General features: G+C 42.8%; 1 protein-coding gene across 6 annotated transcripts in view; it reads right to left on the bottom strand.

Moving 5' to 3' along the window:
• Positions 1–19,376, bottom strand: part of MYBPC1 (myosin binding protein C1) — a 175,532-nt gene that overhangs the window by 111,060 nt on the left and 45,096 nt on the right. Inside the window, exon 1 of one of the 6 annotated variants that reach the window (XM_043541710.1) lies at positions 4,244–4,534. The exons of the other annotated variants lie outside the window; for them this stretch is intronic. Coding sequence (XP_043397645.1) covers positions 4,244–4,268 — 25 coding nt within the window. The 5' untranslated portion in view covers positions 4,269–4,534. Of the gene's footprint in view, positions 1–4,243; positions 4,535–19,376 lie in introns of those variants that run through there. 6 annotated transcript variants of the gene reach the window in all.

Raw genomic sequence — 19,376 nt, 5'->3', positions numbered from 1 at the left:
TGACCATGGCTTATTTCTTAGATTAGGAAGAATAAACAAACACAAGTTTATGGAGCTCTTTGCCACATACTTGTTGCACCTGTCCCATAGAATGGTGTCCACAGATAGTTTGAAATAGTCTGAGAGTTGGCAGTTTTACAAAAGCATGGCCAAGTATTTGTCCATGACAGTTTTTAAGAGGGTAGCTAATTAATGGCCAGACGTGTCTAACATTGGTAAAAGGAAGTCATGATGGAAAGGCAAAGGTGGGGCAGAGTGAATGATTGTTATATTTTCTTCAGATTTATTACATGAGTTAGACTTATTTTTGTTAGGGCAGGTCTACACTATCTGTTAAGTCGACCTAACTTATGTCCCTCAGGGGTCAGATGCTTTTCCACCGACATAGCTCACACGTCTCGCGGACGTGGAGTAATTATGCCGGTGGGAGAGCGCTCTCGCATCAGCACAGCACATCTTCACCCGATGAGGTACAGTGGCGTTGCTGCACCAATGCAGCTGCGCCACTGTAGCGCATCTGGTGACGATGTAGCACTGTAGTGTAGACTTGCCAGAAGTCACCAGGAAGAGTGTAAAGGACCCTAAAATCAACTGTATCACTGAAAAGTTCTTTGGGATTACCAATCCTAATAAGATCACCTCTTGACATACATTGGCAGGATACCCACTGATGTTCTTCTCTTATTAATCTAATGGGTGTGAAATTTTAAACCGGCCAAAACAACTAAATTAAAATAACAGCAATAGGTCTGATCCTGCAGACCCTACTCAGGTGAAACTATAGTCGTTGTAGGGTCTGATCCAACTCCCACTGAAGTCTATGAGATTCTTTTTCTTGATTTCATCAGAGCTGGATAAAGGCCTTAATTAATTAGTTAACTATGACTCCTCTGTGCCAGAAGCCTGTCTGTACTGTGACAGATTCCACTAAATGGGTATGCTCCTACAACCTTTACTCTATCAAGTAGTCATATAAATCAGTGGGACTATTTATAGAAGTATGTACTGCAGGATTGGGCCCTAAGAAAGATCTAGTCAGGAAACTTCCCACTTTAGGGAACTAGTGACCTCAATATGGTGTATTTTAGTGGGAGTTTTCTCTATGTACGATCTGGGACCCACTGCAGAACTGCCTTAAAAAAAACAACCTAACTATATTTACAAATGATGCTTTTGAGCTGTTTATATCAATGGTATCAAAAATTCACTACTCAGATCTCTGTAATAAGATCTAGATTAAAATGTTAAATTAGTTTCTGATTCCACAAATCCTTATACATGTGAGTACTCTCATTGGCTTCACTGGGACTACTCATGTGAATAAGGAGGTGCACGATCAGCATCATCCTAGACTGATTCTTTTGGAAATATCATGGGAAACCTATTGTTGAGATGCTACTGTGATTGCTCTCCTATTGGCCAAACACAATGCAAAGTCCTGTGCCTGAAGCCTCTCTTTGTTCTTCCTTTTCCACTGTATTCAGCCCATTAGTTCCCGAAAGCAGAGAGTTTCCTTTCCTGAATGTGTCCTTCAGAGGTGCCTGACAGTGTGTAGTGAGTCTTGCTAGAACAAGGGCAATCATAATTAATGAATTAATTTCAGTCATTCACACTCTGAAAATTCCTTTGAGGACAGACATTTGCTGAACACATGGGGATCTGCAATCTCACTATAGAAGTACAGCTGAAGCTCTTGACCTACCAAGAAGCATTAAGAATCAACCAAAGTCTCTTAAGGACTATGAGCTCCTTGAGGTAGATGAGTTGGGTGAGCTGATGATGTACACGATGTACGTATATTTATTCCAGAATTAAATAAACTCTGAATTAGAGTTCCACTTTCTTTCAAGATCCAAAAGTTCTATATTATTGCTGTCTTACGTCCCAGAACAAAGGCTCATCCAAAATGAGCCTTGTTTGTTCCATCTCCATTACATTTTTTGTTCAAAGTCTACTGAAATTATTTTGCAGTATAACCACAGAATTCTGTTAAATTGTCTGTGCTCTAGCTTTTTCATTTAACCTGATTTAGTCTTAAAAAAAGAACACCCTCTCCAAAAAAAAAAAAAAAAAAAAGACACCATACTCCACTCAAATGTTTTTGCCTAAACATTACATAAATGTTTCCAGTTCTGCTTCTGTCAGTAGTCTCAGAATGCATTTTGATTAAGCTGTGTTATATCTAGTCAAAAAGGACACTTAATACACCCATAAATCATTCACATTACATGTAAGATACTTGAGAAGGAGCTTGGCTCTTATAAAGGATTAGGCTCTCGTATCAGTGCATGCATTTGGTGTAGCTATTTTCAGTGGGATACTTCATCCATTATTGTCCGTGGGCTCTAAGGAAAGCCAGCAAGTAAACTGATCATCACAGCCTGTCAACACTACTTGTTTAGAGGTCAATCCTGCAGAGCGCATAGCTTCACCTGTGAGGTGCTGAAACCCTTACATCCCACCGAAAGTTGTTCAGCTCCTTGCTCTTAATGACACCAGAAAAAAAATATTCAGAAAGGCTATCAAAATAATGTAATTTGTACTGATATGTCAGTGTGAAAACAAAATGTATAAATGGGGTTTTTCTGAGATTATTAAAGATTGGTGCTAAATTCAGTTTTGTTCATATGGATGGGTGTTATAAGCAAGTGAAAAATAAAATGAAGTTCCAGTCCTGCAAGGCGCTGAGCACTTCCTACGAAGCACTGAGTGCCCATAACTCATTTGAAGCCATTGAGCATTGAAGGTTCTGGCCCTTAGGAAAAGGAAGTACATTGGGGACAAAATTCTGATCTCAGTTAAACCAGTGTAAAATAAGGACTTCATCTGGGTACTCTTGGTTTACACTGATATAACTGAAATCAGAATCTAACTCTACATGTCTAAAGACTTCCCTTGATTAGGTAGGCTCCATTATAAATATTACAGCTTCTGAAATTATTAGTGATTGAAAAACATGTCTATTCACCCCACATTGGGTGAGATAAAGTCAGGGTCTGATCCTGCAAACCCTTACTCATGTGAGTAAGTACTCATATGAGTAAGGCTTGTGGGGTAAGCCCCTAAACTTTGCAAGAAAAGTTTTGTGTTTCATTCAGTTAATCTGAAAACTTTCTGTGGCTTACATATTGTTAGTAATCTGTCTTCAGAATCCTTCTTAATCACTGCCCAAAGAGTTTACAATCTATCTTTATTTTTGTCTCATACAACACTGAGTACACTGTCAATGCTAAGCAAATAATAAGAATAAGAATGAAAACTGTTACCTAAGAACCCCCCATCCTTCTATACATAATTTTTTTTTAATTATGAAAGATAAGTGATGATGATGGAGTCTCACATCACTGTTGAAGTGCAAGGATTCAGCAAACACTATATAAGCAATGTACATCTGATATATGTAATACACTAGCTTTGGTTTTACTCATTGAAAGAGTTCCAAAACAGTAATAGATGCATTTTTAACAAAATCATAAGACAATAGTTATTAAACTTCTTAATCCATTCCAAAACCTCTCTCACATACAAATATGTATCTTGTTAACAAGCTATGTAACTAGGGACTTCAATGGGAGTTTTGCCTCTGAAGGGACTGCAGGAAAAATGGCATCGTTTTTCTGTCCTAAACTGTCCTCCTGAAACCAACCATAATAATGTCTCCAGTCCCGGAAAATATAATATCATAGTTCAATTTTTATAGAATGTATTTTCTTAAACATCACACATTCAGAATACATGTGCATCAAATTATTTAAACTGATTTATGATCATATCCTTTAACAGTCTAATATAGACCTGAGCTTTATTTTCAAGAAATGAACTCTTAAAAATCATAGCTATATACTGAATTTTGAAAACACAAATGAATCCTCATGTCCTGTTTTTCAGGTTCAAGATAATTTTATAGCCAGAAATAAATAAATCAGAAATTACACTTCAAAAATCTTACATACTTTTAAAGGAGAATGCAATACTTGCTCCATTGAGTAGCTCCTTAATGCTCTCTGATAAATTGTTTTTTAAAATAGTTGTAGGTCAATTCAATTTTGTCCTGGAGTCCTACTTTAATGTAGTCCCATTGCTTAAGTTGATATAACTATGCAATAATGTAATGCTGGTATATTGGTTAGGGCTGCTCTCAGATGTCATTAATTATTCCAATGCAAGATGGTTTAAAGGGTATCTTTTTGTGATTTGTTAAGATACATTATTTTTTTTAAAAAGGCTCTGGGGTTATGCTTACCAGCTTTCTGGGTGGGTTCCGGCATTGTTACACTATTTATTCCCAATGAGTTTCAGTCCTTCAGATTCAACAACTAGTAGCCCCAAGTCCAGTTGAGAATATGCAGATCAGTATGACAAGCAGAGGGGGAGAAGAATTCCTCTGCTTTATATACTGCATTGAAATATCAATCAAAATAGCACCTCCTCTCTTTTCAATGCAAACACTTTGAAAATTGGCTGTTATGGGAGCCCCTCTTACATCTGTTGTCTGCAGCCTCTGCTCTCTTGGCTTTTGGAAGGAATCTCTGTTGCATTTCATGTGGCTGATGAGAACATCTATAACTTTCTATATTCAGCATCACCACACACACACACACACACAGAGACACTCTCTCTCTCACACACAGTCCCACACACAGAGGAATAAAAAGGCATTGCCAGGCTACCAAAGGGCTCTCCAGCATGCAGAACTGATATGAACTGTTTGTATACAATTACCTTTTTTCCATGGCATAAGAGGATCACAAATAGATACATGACTATATGCACACAGTAATCTTTAACTTTTTTCCTCCCTTTGTAAGGAAATTTGCTCAAAGTCAAGACAAAAGAACCGTGAGTTGAATACTTTGTGTTCCTTTTATCTAAGGGAAGAGGATTCTTCTGTGTTCCTGTTGGAGCTATGAAACTTCATTCCCCCTCTCCCTTTTTTGGTATCTGCTACACCTGTGTGGATCCCTTCATTGCAGCCATAATCATTTTAGCATAGGTGGACAGTGTAGGGTTCCTTTCAGCACTGCTCCTTTGTCAATCAGAGAGGTCATTGCTGAGAGATGTGATGCTTTCCCTTGCTCCCAGAGGTGAATGTGCGGCTTCTGCAGCACTCCTAGCTTCTTCCAGCCCAGGAAGCAAGACAGCAAGAATGGAAAGCCAATGCATATCATTTGTAATGACAATTCTTAGTTCTACCACTAAACTGAGCCACTGGGCTGCCCCTTTTGTATAACTTCTACATAAAATAGGACCATTTTCTTATACAGTATAACATAGCAGAAATGTACCTCCTGTTATATTAGCTTCACTGTTTTATTTGCTACTTGGCTTTCTGGGATTTAAAGACAAATTTGCAGTAATTAGCAGAATAACTATAGGCCTGTAAGGGTTTTATATAATTAACCCTTAGGCATCTAGCTAATCAATGGCTGCCAACTGGGAACTTGCAAATTTCCTAATGACGTGGACTTCCACCTGGCAATGCTATGCCAAGTAGGAGGGAGGATTTCTGGCTGCTGGGAAGTGGAGCCAGGTAGGAACTCTTGCCTGGAGTTATTCTCAACTGGCTTTGCCATAACCATGCATTCTTTCTATCCTCACAATATAACATCTTTCCCCTTGCTACCAGTCCTGATAATTTTCTTGGTCTAGGCACTGGAAGGGAAGGTGGATCGTATCCATCAGACAGTCCAGATACAAGGAAAAACTGGTGCAGAACCAACACTGGGACCTGCAGGGAGGTGACACCAGCAACACTGGTAGAGAGGTGGGAAGTGTCATGGAGCTGTGGTCTTGGCAGCGCTCAGTGGGGAGTTGTGAAAGTGGAACGTGTGATGGAATGCTAAACTGTATTGTACTGTTCAGCCATGAGGTGGCACTGTGTGTAAAATACCTTATTTAAATGAACCTCAACCCTACCTAGCAGAGCATTAAAGAATTTTATGATGAACACAGCTGGTGTGTATAAGCAAGCTCTGTGACCAGTCCATATCTGACACAGAAGAACATGACATGGTATCAGGAGTAAACAAAGAACAGAAACAGAAGGAATAAAGCAACAAAAATTGCAAATAGAAGAAACAGTAACAGAGGTTGCAGAAACTCATCAACATGTCACTCTTCAGTGCCCCAGAGAACTTCAGCTTTGACAAACCTTCACAATGGACAGACTGGAAGCAGTATTTGAACTCAATGGAATATTTGGTGATATTGGACTTTTGAAAGGAGATTCCGTACAAATAACCTTAAGAGACAATGCAGAACCATATAGTGTACATACACCTCACCGGATTCCTATCCAATTACTTCATAAAGTGAAAACTGAGTTAAAGAGAAAGGAGCAGACTCATATAATTGAGAAATTTCTGAGCTAACAGCCTGGTGTGCCCCAATCATACCAATTATGGGGGATTCAATCATTAGAAACATAGATAGCTGGGTTTGCAATGACCAGGAGAACCACATGGTGACTTGCCTGCCTGGTGCGAAGGTTGCAGATCTCTTGAGATAACTAGATAGACTTATGTGTAATGCTGGGGAAGAGCCGGTGGTCGTGGTACATGCAGGTACCAATGGCATAGGCAAGGATAGGAGAGAGGTACTGGAGACCAAATTTAGGCTGCTAGGTAAGAGATTGAAGTCCAGGACCTCTATGGTAGCATTCTCTGAAATTCTTCCAGTTCCACGCACAGGGTCAGTTAGACAGGCAGAACTGCAGGGTCTCAATCCGTGGATGAGATGATGGTGTAGGGAGGAAGGGTTTAGATTGAGGAACTGGGGAAACTTTTGGGAAAGAGGGAGCCTATAAGGAGGAAGGATGGGCTCCACCTAAACCAAAATGGAATTAAATTGCTGGCACTTAAAATTAAAAAGGTCAGAGAGCAGTTTTTAAACTAAGGGCTGGGGGAAAGCCAACAGGTGCGGAGGAGCACATGGTTTGGACAGAGACAACCCTTAGGGGAGGATCTATTAATGGAGATTCTCTATGTCCTAGTAAGGAGGTGAGGATGGAAGATGATAAAATACAAGTAGGATCTGATGAGAAACAGTCAAATAAAAAAGAGTCCCATTCAATTACACCATGTAATGGCAGACAAGTAAAAAGTGACAATTTTTAAGTGCTTATATACAAATGCTAAAAGTCTAAATAGTAAGATTGGTGAACTAGAGTGCCTTGCATTAAATGAGGATATTGATATAACAGCCGTCACAGAAACTTGGTGGAATGAGGATAATTAAGGCTATGATTTAGTCACAGAAGTCAAGGCAGTCATGGATTCTGTGAGTTTACTGGATCTCCATGACTTCTAGGGCTTCAGGAGAGGAGGCAGGACTGTGTGCCCCTGCCCTGCAACTGGGACTGGCTGGAACTGGGACCCTGCAGCCCCAAACCTGCGGCTTCCTCCGGGGGCTGCAGCCAGGACCGTGCACCCCTGCCTGGCGGCATCCCGTCCCTTCTGATATCTAAATTGATCCTCCTTCCCTAATTTAGCTTGTGACCTTGTATTTTACCCTTCTGTAACATGTTCATACCCACATTCTCCCCCATCCCCTTTAGGTTCCTCTATACCATCATAAAATCCATTCCTAGCCACCTCATTGACTAAACATGTTAAGATCCCTAAGTCTTTCCTCATCTATCCCCAACCCAATTAATCTCATTGCCCTCTTCTGGCCTCTTTCCAAAACATGGGGTATCCTTTTATAACTCTATATGGTCCCTTTGGCAATAAAGCACAATGTTTCCAAATGGGACTAACCAGGGCTTTAACTAGTTAAATAATGATTTCATTTGCTTTTTAATTAATTCCCATGCATATATATTTGCTCTTGCAGCTGCTATGCCTGAATCCACGTCCATCATATTCACTGCTATTCCTAGGACAGCATTCACTGGTTTACCTCATGCTCCATTCTATTAAGCTGGTGTCTAAATTTGTTATTGGAGAGAAATCCTTATCTTATCATCCAGCCAGAGAGACTAGGCTCAGCTCTGGGGTTGCCTACAAAGGAATCCTCAGGGCTTGAGTAGCCTCCACACCCATCTACCCTTGGGAAGTCAAAAGACGGTGAGTATAAAACGTGGTGGATACACTGCTTCCACCTTCTCCTGCCAGAAAGAACCAATGAACATGCCTGGGTAGGGAGACTGCGGAGCTAGACTCTCTGGTGCACTAGTCTCCACCCCGCACACACAACAAGGCACATTTCTCTTACTCCCCTGCACAGAGACATGAAATCCTGTCCTCTCCTACCATGCAGCAGAACCATAGTAGCATCACTGTCTTCATGTGAGAGTACTGCCTTTGCCATTTGGGGTACATCTACACTTCGAGCTGGAGGTATAATTTCCAGTTTGAGGAGACATTTCCGCATGAGCCGTGATCGATCTAGCATGCTAAAAATAGAATGTAGCCATAGTGACGCGAGCAGAGGGAGGGGCTAGCTGCCCTGACTATGTGTCTCGTGTCTCAGACAGGATTGTACTTGGGGCGGCTAGCTCCTCCCACCACTCACAACTACTAATTTTAGTGCCTTAGCTCAATCAGAGCTAGCACAGAGATGTCTCCTTGAGCAGGAAATTACACTCCCAGCTCAAAGTGTGGACACACCTTAATGTCCCTGTTTAAAAAAAAAAAAAAAAAAAAAAAAAAAAGACCATCAACACTTTTAAAGGTTGAATTTCTGAAATGAGCATTTTTTCAGACTTACCAATAACAAGAATAAATCTCTTGTCTAGGATACTGGTTGTCGTAGTCCCTGAATAGGCTGCCCCTTCCGATTCCCCTTTTCGAATTCCCTGACTGCACCCCTTTCAAGTGACAGACTTATGCCTTTACTTCTCTTTGGGATGGGGCCCTGAGGCCCAACCACCCCCTGCCTGGGTCTCCAGATTTTACCTTCCTGGTAGGTGATGCCTAACGTGCCCTATAGACTTGGCACCTGCAAGAGTTCTTCCTTGAGAGCTTGTGGACAGTGCTAGTATGCAGTGACACAAAAACAGCTTTTCCACAACACAGTATGATATATTGTGTCCCAAAGGTACAGAGCATTTAGAGAAGCTGATCTGAAGTAACAAAGAGTCTTACAAGCACATTGTTTTACCTACACTTGGTATTCCCTGAAGCCCCCAGGTAGATGTGACTTAGCCTTGGTGTCACCCATTCTCTTGGGGACCAAGTTGCTGCCTGCTTGCTGCAGATCCTGGTTCTCAGTGTCTGAGTGAGCCTGCAGCATGCTTTCTCTTTGTCTCTCTGGGTCAGTCTCATGCTATGCTGACACTTCCCTCGTCCCTTTCTGCCAGGGGCACCTTTAACAGATCTGTGTTTTTTGACCTCCAGATTTTCAGCCTTGGCTAACAGCTGTGTTGCCAGAGTCGGGGCTGAGGAATCCCTCTTCATGGCTATAAATGTGGCTATTGTTTGAGGAGATGCCCTTATCTGACTAGGCCATAGTTTTTCCTTTTCTGCTTGGTTCCTTGAACAACCCCTTTTGATCTAACCGTGCATTCAGGTGAGGAACATGCAGATGCACTGAGGAACATATGTTATTTATAAAAAATAATACAAGTATTTCCCAGTTCTCCTCACTGGCCAATGACAGACTAAAGTGCATTGCTGAAAATGCACATATTTCTTATTTTTTGCAAGAAAACAATGACGACACCTGACCATGGGAAAATGCTATATCACAAGATCTTGTCTATCTTTAGGTCTTGATCCTGCAATCTGATCTGTATAGACCAGTGGTCCCTAAACTGTGGGGAATGCCCCCCTAGGGGGGCACAGAGGAATGTTTGGGGGAGCATGCGGCAGGGCCCAGTCCAGCTCCCATAGGGGGTGGGAAGGTAGTGCCACCTAGCCCAGCTCTGGCCCCAGCTGCAGCTCCACTCTGCCCCCAGCCCAGCTCTACCCTTAGTCCCTCTCTGCCCCTGAGCCCAGCTCCGCCTCTATCCCCAGGTTCTCCCCCATTCTCAGTTCTGCCCTCAGCTCCACCTTCAGCCCAAGCTCCCCTGCTGAGCCAACCGTGCAGTAATGGAGGGGAGGCCTAGACAGATTCCATCACTGGCAAGGGGGGGTGCAGCAGGAAAAGTTTGGGCACCAGTGATATAGACAGACCTTTATGCCTTACACCTGTGCTGAGTTTTATTGAAGTCAGTGAGGTGCATGAGTCTACCTGCACAGATCAGATTGCAGGATCAGAACCTTAAACTGTAAACTCCTCAGAGCAAAGGTTGTCTTTACATGTTACATCTGTCTTGTACAATACTGAGCACATTATTGAACACAGGCCCTGATGCAGCAACACACTTAGGTGCTTTGCTGGATCGGGGCCTTAATGAATAATAGGTAATAACATTTTCATTTGAAATATATTCAGCAGTTTGTATTAAGCAGAAATATATTAATGATTAGTGATGCATAAATTTTCCAAGATGTGTAGTTTCGGTCGTGAGGAACAGCCCAAAGTTGAGATGCTCTGGATCCTTTCGGTGTCTAAAACTGTGCTGCAATACCACTGAATCAGGATCTCTAACTGTATTTCTCATACACTTTGCTTCCCGCCCCGGCCAGACCAGCAAGGACCGAAGTGCAAGAAAATGAAAAATAACGGATGAGAAAAAACAGTTACTTGAATTTTTCCAAGTCTCAAAAAAGTACTGGGACCAGATTAGCAACTTGCGTAACTCACCATACCTCATTTAAGTCACATTTGTACCAGCTGGAGATATGATCCTTGGTTTGAAAACCAGGCAAAGGTTCAGGTCCATTCTTATTTTATCGCAACCAATTTGGATAGAATGCAGTGTAACATTGGTTACGTGAGTGGTATGAGGGTGTGAAAGAAATTCTGGATTTGGGTATGTGGGGAAGTTTGTAATGTACATGAGATGTGACATTAGATAAGAGGGTTTTCTTCAAGATGAGACCAGGTTAAACTTTGGAAGCCAGGTTGATTTTTGTTTTGTTTATTCCCCCAAGATAAATAAGCTTGGAGGCACTTCAAGGCATCTGGCTGATAGATAAACACCACTCAGCAGCTTCACCTTCTGCCTGACAGTGACACATAGAATGACGTTACTGTATAAGCAACACATGTCCTGGAGTGTTATAGCAACCACAGTGTTGCATTTCCAACAGTAAATTCCTGCGCTGTGAAGCGCTCAGCAGTGGTGAACAGACAGGCGTGCTACAAAGAGCACCAGGCAAAAAATAATAGGAGAAATAAACAGTGCAGTTCTCTTCTTTTTGACTGTTTTGTTAAATTAGCCATAAAAGATGAGAATAGAGATCCTGAGAAGGGAAAGGCCAAGGGAAGAGTTGGAGTGAAATCCTGGCCCCAGTGAAGTCAATGGAAGTTTTGCCATTGACTTCAATGGAGCCAGTATTTCACTCTTTATTTTTATTATGTAAATTAGCTAAATGAAAGTTGAAAAGAGAAAGGGGAATAGTCAACTGGGAGAGGAAGAAAGAAAAATAACAGGTTTGATTTTTGCTGTCAGGTACACCGGTGCACATTAGGAGCAACTCCATTGGAATCAATTGAGTTACACCAGTGTAAAAGAAATCAGAACTGAGTTCATGTTTCGTTACATTATAAAAGCTTGAATTTCAAATGTGCAACATAAATATAACAATAAATAAGAAGTGTTTCTTTGGCCATAGTTTGATTTGCTCATAAAGCATTTGCTATTTAGTTTTACAGCTTTGCCGCACCAGATCATGCTGTTGGTCCTTGTAGCCTGGTATACTGACTCCAGCATGGCCAATGATGCTTTAGATGAGGAAAACACTCCTACCACCCTTAATGCACTAAGCCAAATGTGCAGCACTATGACACATCAGAAGAAATTCCTTTCTTATCCTAATAGGCGATCACTTTACATGAGCATGAGATTTATCACATGGTCATTAGATTATTGCTTTTTAAATGGAGTATCTCCGCTCCCATTATCCTTTATATAAACATCACATGACCATCTCATTGCATTAAGAGAAAAAGGAACTTTAAGTAAAATTGCTACTCTTCCCACTCAATACACTTAAACGGTGAGTGAGTTTCAGAGGTGTGATAATATAAGGTGGAATTAAAAGATCAGCCCTCTGTCTGAATGGGAAAAGTTGCAGACAACTGTTTTATCTTGTCATCCCAACATAGTTTTCTCATAAACAATCATGTCTCCTAGTATCACTCGAATACATTAAAAACATTCACTTTAGTCAATTTTCTGCATTAGTCACTTTCCAAATTTCATTGTCTTTGTGAAAAATAAGATAAATTTCTGATTTTTATAGTAAACTGTGAATTCAAAACTGGCCAAATGGACTCAAAAACAAACACCCCCCAAAATTTTTTAAAATATTTATATTACTTTGTTATGTAATCATAAGTACCAACTGTGACATTCTATACCTTGGGGGAACATACAGTAACTCCCATATTCCTCATTTTCATATAATCGTGATCTAACATATAAAGCATGCCTTGTAAGGTATCAGGGGAAAGGTTTTGATCTGTTGAAAGTCATTTCTCTATCCATATATGTGTATCATTAATGCATATGAAGTTATGAGAATTGTATTGTATTGTGGTCACTAAAACATGCTATAAGTTGGGGAATCAGCCAGATATTAACTCCCCAGAGGCAACAGCAAGGAAAGTAACCAACCTCCGGGCGGGGTGTCAAACAACCATCAACAGCCCTTGTCCAGCAAGGGAACTACAATGCAATGACTCACCTGCATGAGGCCACACCAGGGGAATTGCTCAACCTTGCTTGGATAGACTCAGCAATGCCCTCCAGACATGCCTGGACTTGTGCTCCCCAAGTACATGTACTGAGGGAATAAAAAAGACGGAATGGACACATTCTGGGCCCTTCTCCTGCCCCCACCTTCGCTGCAAGCAACTAAGACACTGAGAAGAAGACAAGGCTCCAACAGAGGAGATTGGCCCAGGTTTAAGGAACAAACCTGTATATTAAGGACTGCAGTATCTAGTGGGGTGAGAAAAACTGCTTAATCTAGTTGCTGCCTAGTCTAATAGGGTTGAGAGTTTAGACTGCATACTTATATTTTATTTCTTTTGGTAACTAACTCCTGTTGTGCTTTCACTTATAATCTTATATCTTTGTAGTTAATAAATCTGTTTGTTTATTCTACCTGAAGCAGTGTGTTTGGTTTGAAGTGTGTCAGAGACTCCCCTTGGGATAACAAGCCTGGTACATATCAATTTCTTTGTTAAACTGATGAACTCATATAAGCTTGCAGAGTCCAGCGGGCATAACTGGACACTGCAAGATGGAGGTTCCTAGCGTTGTGTCTGGGACCGGAGATATTGGCTAGTGTCATTCGGTTGCACAATCCAAGGAGAAGCTTACATGCTACAGACTGTGCATGAACAGCCCAGGAGTGGGGGTTCTCACAGCAGAGCAGGGTAAGGCTGGCTCCCAGAGTCAAGGATTGGAGTGACCTAGCAGATCACCAGTCTGGATAACACCAGGGGAACATCACACCAACATATTAAATATATGGGAAAGTACATATTTAATATGTTGTTAGTTACGATTACGGGGGGCATGGTGGGGCCTGGGCCAGCCTGCACCAGGGGAGAGTGGGGAGGGAGCACCATCCAGCCCCACTCCGCTCCCAGCTCCCGCCCCCCCTTCCCCAGCTTCCAGCCCCTGACCGTGACCCAGCTGAGGCTCTGCATCTGGCCCCGACCCCAGCCCCAGCCTTGGCACCTGGCCACGGCCCTGCTCCCAGCCCCGCTCCCGCCCCCAGACCCGCCCCCAGCTGCGGTCCCAGCTTTGACCCCCTTATTCCTGTCCGCATTCTCCCCCACCCCAAGCCACGGTCCTGCTCCTGGCCCCAGCTCCAGGGAAGCGGGGAGGTGTGGACAGGAGTAAGGGGAGCACAACCCTGAAAAGTTTGGGGACCACTCCGTTAAATCAAGATTAGATGGCTTTCTAAAAGATATACTCTAGCTCAACCAAAAGTTATGGCTTGTGTGATGCAGGGGGTCAGACTAAACCAGGGGTCTCAAAGTCCCGGCCCACGGGCCATCTGTGGCCCAAGAACCTCCCCACTGCAGCTTGTGGAGGAGAGACACATGCAGCCACGCTGCCAGCAATGTCTGCAGCAGGTACCGCCCCCCGCAGCTCCCACTGGCTGGGGGAGAGGGACAGAGATACCATCACTAGTCGCCAGGCAGAGGCAGCCATGGAGGCAACATCACTTTTTTCCACAGTGAATATAAACAAGTCAAAATACCGAACACAACTATCTGATGCCCACCTTGCTGCAATCCTGAAGGTTTCAACTGCTCAGTCACTGAGGCCAAACATCAACAAACTGGCAGAACTGAAGCGTTGTCAGGTGTCTGGCAAACACTAACAACTCCCTGGCAGGCGAAGAATTGTACAAAGTTGTAGGACAGTTTTATTATTTCTAAGAAATTAGAAATAAAAATTACCATATAAACATTTTCTTTTCTGAACACCATCTTCAGTGACATTATTGGCCCGCTGGGAGGATTTGAGGACTGGCACTGGCCCTAAGGTAAATTGAGTTTGTGACCCCTGGACTAAACAATCACTATGGTCCTTTCTGATCTTAAAATCTATGAATCTATAATACAAAATGACCTACTGATATTAACTAAGCCACACAAACAACTCTGTGAAGGTAGACAATTATGATCATTTTACAGATAGGTCAAATGATTTGCCCGGTTCCACACAATAGGTCGGCTATAAGAAGAGAACTCAGGAGACCTGGCTCCTAGTGCTGCTCTTTGACTACCAGACCATACTTCAACTTCTCTGTGACTCCATGAACTCTGGATGAGAAATCCCATCCGAGTATGATTTTTTTCTCTTGGCTTTCAGATGCAAAACACAAAATAGACCATCCTCTCCATGTATTCTGAGCTATTATGTTTGTTGGAGAGATTTATCTTTATGCGCTTCTAAACATATTTGACTGGAAGTCTTTCAATCTTGTATCACCACACCTCCCAGATATACCATTTCCAGTATATAGGTCTTAATACATGGGCTTCAAGGGCTTGATTCCAGAAAGCTTTCTTTCTCAACAGGACAGCGCTGTGCTATGCTGAGTCTTGTTAGTTTAGTCTGAGCTTTAGTGAACAGTATATCTGTTTTTAAATAAGAAAAAAAATAGGCTTTTGTTGGAATCACGAGCACTATGGGAAAGATTCTTCTTCCAAAAATAAACCCTTCCTGCTCAAGTTAGAGCCTGGGGCTTAAGGTATTAGCAGTCTGGAACCATAACAATACAAATATATGATAAGCCCAAATGAGGCTGAGTAGCATTTGTGCATGATGTGGTCACTGCTTTGTTATTACAAAGTTTAACAGCCCACTTGGGATTGCGTCTGTAGGATTATTTTGAGTATTAGCTGGACAGAGAGACTGTGTGCCATCTGCTGGCAACTAAACAAGTATGTAGGACTTTTTTGAAATTTATCCACTAAACGTTCTTTAAAAATATTTCCTGGCTTGTTCCCACAAAACAAGCATTCTTGGGATTGAAAGAATCATTCATGTGATCTAAAATACCCTTTCACAGAAAACAGTTAGGGCAGACTGTGGCTGGCCCTGTGTGGGTAGACAAGGTGGGGAGAAGAAACAAGGGGCCTTCTCCCATCTTGCAACAAGGGGCCTTCTCCCACTTGCACTCCCCTGCAGGGACCAGCCACAATCCCAGTCATAAAGTTTCCTCCTTTCACACCAGTCAGTGAAGCACTCCTGGAGGCATTTTGGCTGAGTCAGTCAGACCGCAGCCAGCAACACCCGCCACTACTGAGCCCTCCATGCCTTCAGGGATTCTCCCTGCTACCAAGCCCCTCCACACATCCATATGTGCTCTGACTTAACAGCCAAGACATAGCCCTTCATTGCTAAACAGGCTTATTTCTGTGGTTACCATTTAGGGCCTACTTCAGTTTACATTTTAAAAAAAACATGCTTAATTTTCAGTGTCTTCAGGTATGTCTTCACAGCCCAGGGCAGCGAGCCTCCCAGTTGACAGACTTGGCTAGCCGGGCTCTTGCTAGCACTCTAAAAATAGCTGTGTAGACAAGGCCTTGCAGTTGTGGTTCGGGCTGGAGCTCAGATTCTGAAGCCTGGGGTGGGGGATAGGTTTTATTGTGGGGATTCTCTGAGGATGTTTGAACCTTTTTTGTTATGAAGGACTCTGCGAATTTTTTGAATCTTTTCTGTTTTCAAACCAGCCCTGGATGCGGGTGCTGTTAGCCACGAGACTGAGTGTGTGGCGTTCTTAAGGGGCTCGCAAGAGGGGGTTAATGAGGGGAGGGTGCCTGCAAAGCAACCCCTGGCCACAAAGGGGTGCTCAGTAAGCAGCCATTCCACGACAATGTCCTAGGCTAAGGTTATTGTGTGGTGTGTGCTTTTGCCAAGACTAGTTCAAAGAACTACAGAAATAGAATGACACACACACACAAAATATCCAAAGGAACACTCAGTAAGTTCTGTGTGTCACTATCACTTTTCCCCGTTACTAACTTGACATTTAAATATTACAAAGTACGAAGAATAATTTTTGCAAATGTCACAAGATTGGCCAAGATTTTAAAAATAGGAACCTAAAATAAGGCTCCTAAAACCATAGTTAGGCCTATGCCTCATTTTCAAAAGTGCACCTATAGCTCCCACTGACACTTGGTTGCATAGAACTTTTGAAAATAGGCATAATTGTTGCCTAAATGTAGAACTTTAGCTCTTTTATTTAAAATAAGACAACTTCAGCGCCAACATTTAGGCAGGCAGTGAGAGCAGGAGACTGAGAGTCACAAATTCCAATCCCACTGCTTCCACTAGCACATGGGGCCTTAAGCAAGCCACTGTGTTTCAGCCTTCCTACCTATCAAATGGGAATATTATATTATGCAGGTTCCTAGGTATTGCTCTGAAGACTGCAGCCACCATCTGGCATTTCACTGGAACCTGTGGAGAAGAGGGCTAGTGAAGCTCCGATCCACAAAGCTCCTGACTGTGGGAGACATCCAGCCCCACCGATTGGCTGGGACACACTACTTAAGCCAGAAAGAAAAACACCAAGTTGTCTCCCAAGCTGTGTGATTGGCATGTGGTACAATGATAACAACACCAGTGTGCATGCTGCAAATAGTCACTTGAGAAGCATCTATAAATCTAAGGATGAAACTATTAGATCTAACCTTTTGAGTAAAGGTAAAAGGGAATCATGAAAATAGAAATACACAACAGATTTATGAGCATTGCTGGGAGCTTAGTAACCAAAATAATATGGATTGCCTCAGACTTCCACATACTATCAGGGTTAAAAAATGGGTAAAAGAAGAAATGTAAAAAAGAAAAATATAGAGAACTAACAATTTTTAGTCATGGGAAGTCAAATCACAGCTCGACAGTTTTTCCCCCATTTGTGGATTTTGGAATTGTATGAAAAAAAAGAAGGAAAAAAAAAAACTTGTAACCAATGAAATTTCTGAATTTATTTATGAAAAACAGGGCCAGCTTTGCCAAGGCTATACAGATAGCTCAAAAGGTGACAGCACAGGTAGAGTGGGAACAGCCTTCTGTGTTCCTACTCTTGGAATCAGATAACTAAAAGGCTATTGAATTATATGACTGTTGTGATGGCTGGACTAATGGGAATAATGTCGGCACTAACCTGGATAGGAGGTGTGCGACTGGCTGCAGCTGTAATGTTATCTGACTCCTTGTCAGGAATAATGACAATCAGAACAGGGACTTTGGAAAGCAAAAATGACATGAGTGAAATAATATTCAGAAATAATGCAAGCATGTATCTGTATGACAATAGCATGTATTTGTATAACAATAGCATAGATTCTGGTGCATATCAGTATACCTGGAAGTGAGATGGCTGACAATGCAGCAAAACATGCTCTAAGAAATGAGGTGGATATTAAGAGACCCTTAAGTAGACAAGAATTCAGAAGTGTGGTCACATAGGAACTTGCGAAGGAATAGCAAGAAATATGGACTAAGGAAACAAAACGATGAAGGTTTTATGATGTATGCTCAAAAATATAAGATAATACTATAATCTGCAGTCATGATGGAAAATGTGAAGTAGTCATTTTTAGAGTGTTAACAGGTCATTGTGCCTTAACTGATGTTAAACTTATTAAAAAGAAATAAAGACGTGTGCAAAACCAAAGAAATTGTTAATCATGTTCTGTGGAATTGTGGGCAATATTCTATGGAATGAAGGTTTCTTTATGAAAAATTGAGTTATCTTGGAACTAAAGGTTTTGCCTAAAGAGACTAGTGAGACTATCAGGGAAATTGAATAAACAACAAGGTCATAGCCTTGTATGATGAGGCTGCTGCACCAAAAACAAAGACAAAGGAAGTTGTCTGAGCAACTAGATCAGAGGTTTTCAAACTGTGGGGTGCGCCCCCCAGGAATGTTTGCGGAGCTGAGTGGTGACGCTTGATTTACTTCATCAGATCCCCTAGGTGAGTCAGGAGGTGGAGATAGTGCTCCCTCCCCAAGACCCGCTGTGCGGAACTGGCTTGAGCTGCCTGGCACCACCGCTTGCCCCCCCAAACGTTGCTTTGTGTCCCCCTAGGCGGGGTGCACCCCAGAGTTTGAAAACTGTTGCTAAATAGAAGGCAGAATTCCGGGGGGGGGGGGGGCACATGATCCCATGTGCCCCCCACCCCACCCCATGTGTTGCCTCTGCCTATCTCAGATGCGGGTATGCAGCCTAAAAGGTTTGAAAACCTCTGAAATAGGAGAATTTCTGGCTGTCTTTACTATGGACCCTGCCTACTCGCCTGACTCCTGAGCAATGTTCCCTCTAATTTTTCCCACGCATGTGCAGAATGAATTTTGTTATGGGCCCCAATATGGAGGTGATGTGTGACAGGTGCCCATAACAAAATTCATGTGTTGGGGGTAGGACCGAGGGGTTCAGAGTGTGGGAGCAGGGCTGGGGCAGAGGATTGGGGTGCGGGGGAGGGTTATGGGGTGGGGGGAACTGGGGCTGAGGGGCTCAGGGCTGGGGCAGAGGGTTGAGGTGTGAGAGGGTGAGGGCTCCAGCTGGGGGAGCGGGCTCTGGGGTGGGGCCGGGAATGAGGGGTTTGGGGTGCAGGCTGCCTGGGGGCTATGGCAGGGAGAGAGGACTCCCCCCAGTTCTCTCTCCCTGCAGCAGTACCTGAAGGGCTGAAGGGGGGAGAGGCACCTCTCCCTGGGCCACGGCAGGTCCATGTAGGAGCTGGGTTGGGGCCGGCGGGGAGAGGCACCTCTCCCTGCTGCAGCCCTCAGCCCCTGCACGGAGCTTAATAGGCAGCTGCGTGGCCACTCAGCCTATAGGGAACT

This window comes from Chelonia mydas, chromosome 1 (genome assembly GCF_015237465.2).
Source record: "Chelonia mydas isolate rCheMyd1 chromosome 1, rCheMyd1.pri.v2, whole genome shotgun sequence".
Lineage (NCBI taxonomy): Eukaryota > Metazoa > Chordata > Testudines > Cheloniidae > Chelonia > Chelonia mydas.
The sequence above is the reverse complement of the archived record's forward strand: the minus strand, read 5'-3'. Positions and strand labels throughout refer to the sequence as shown.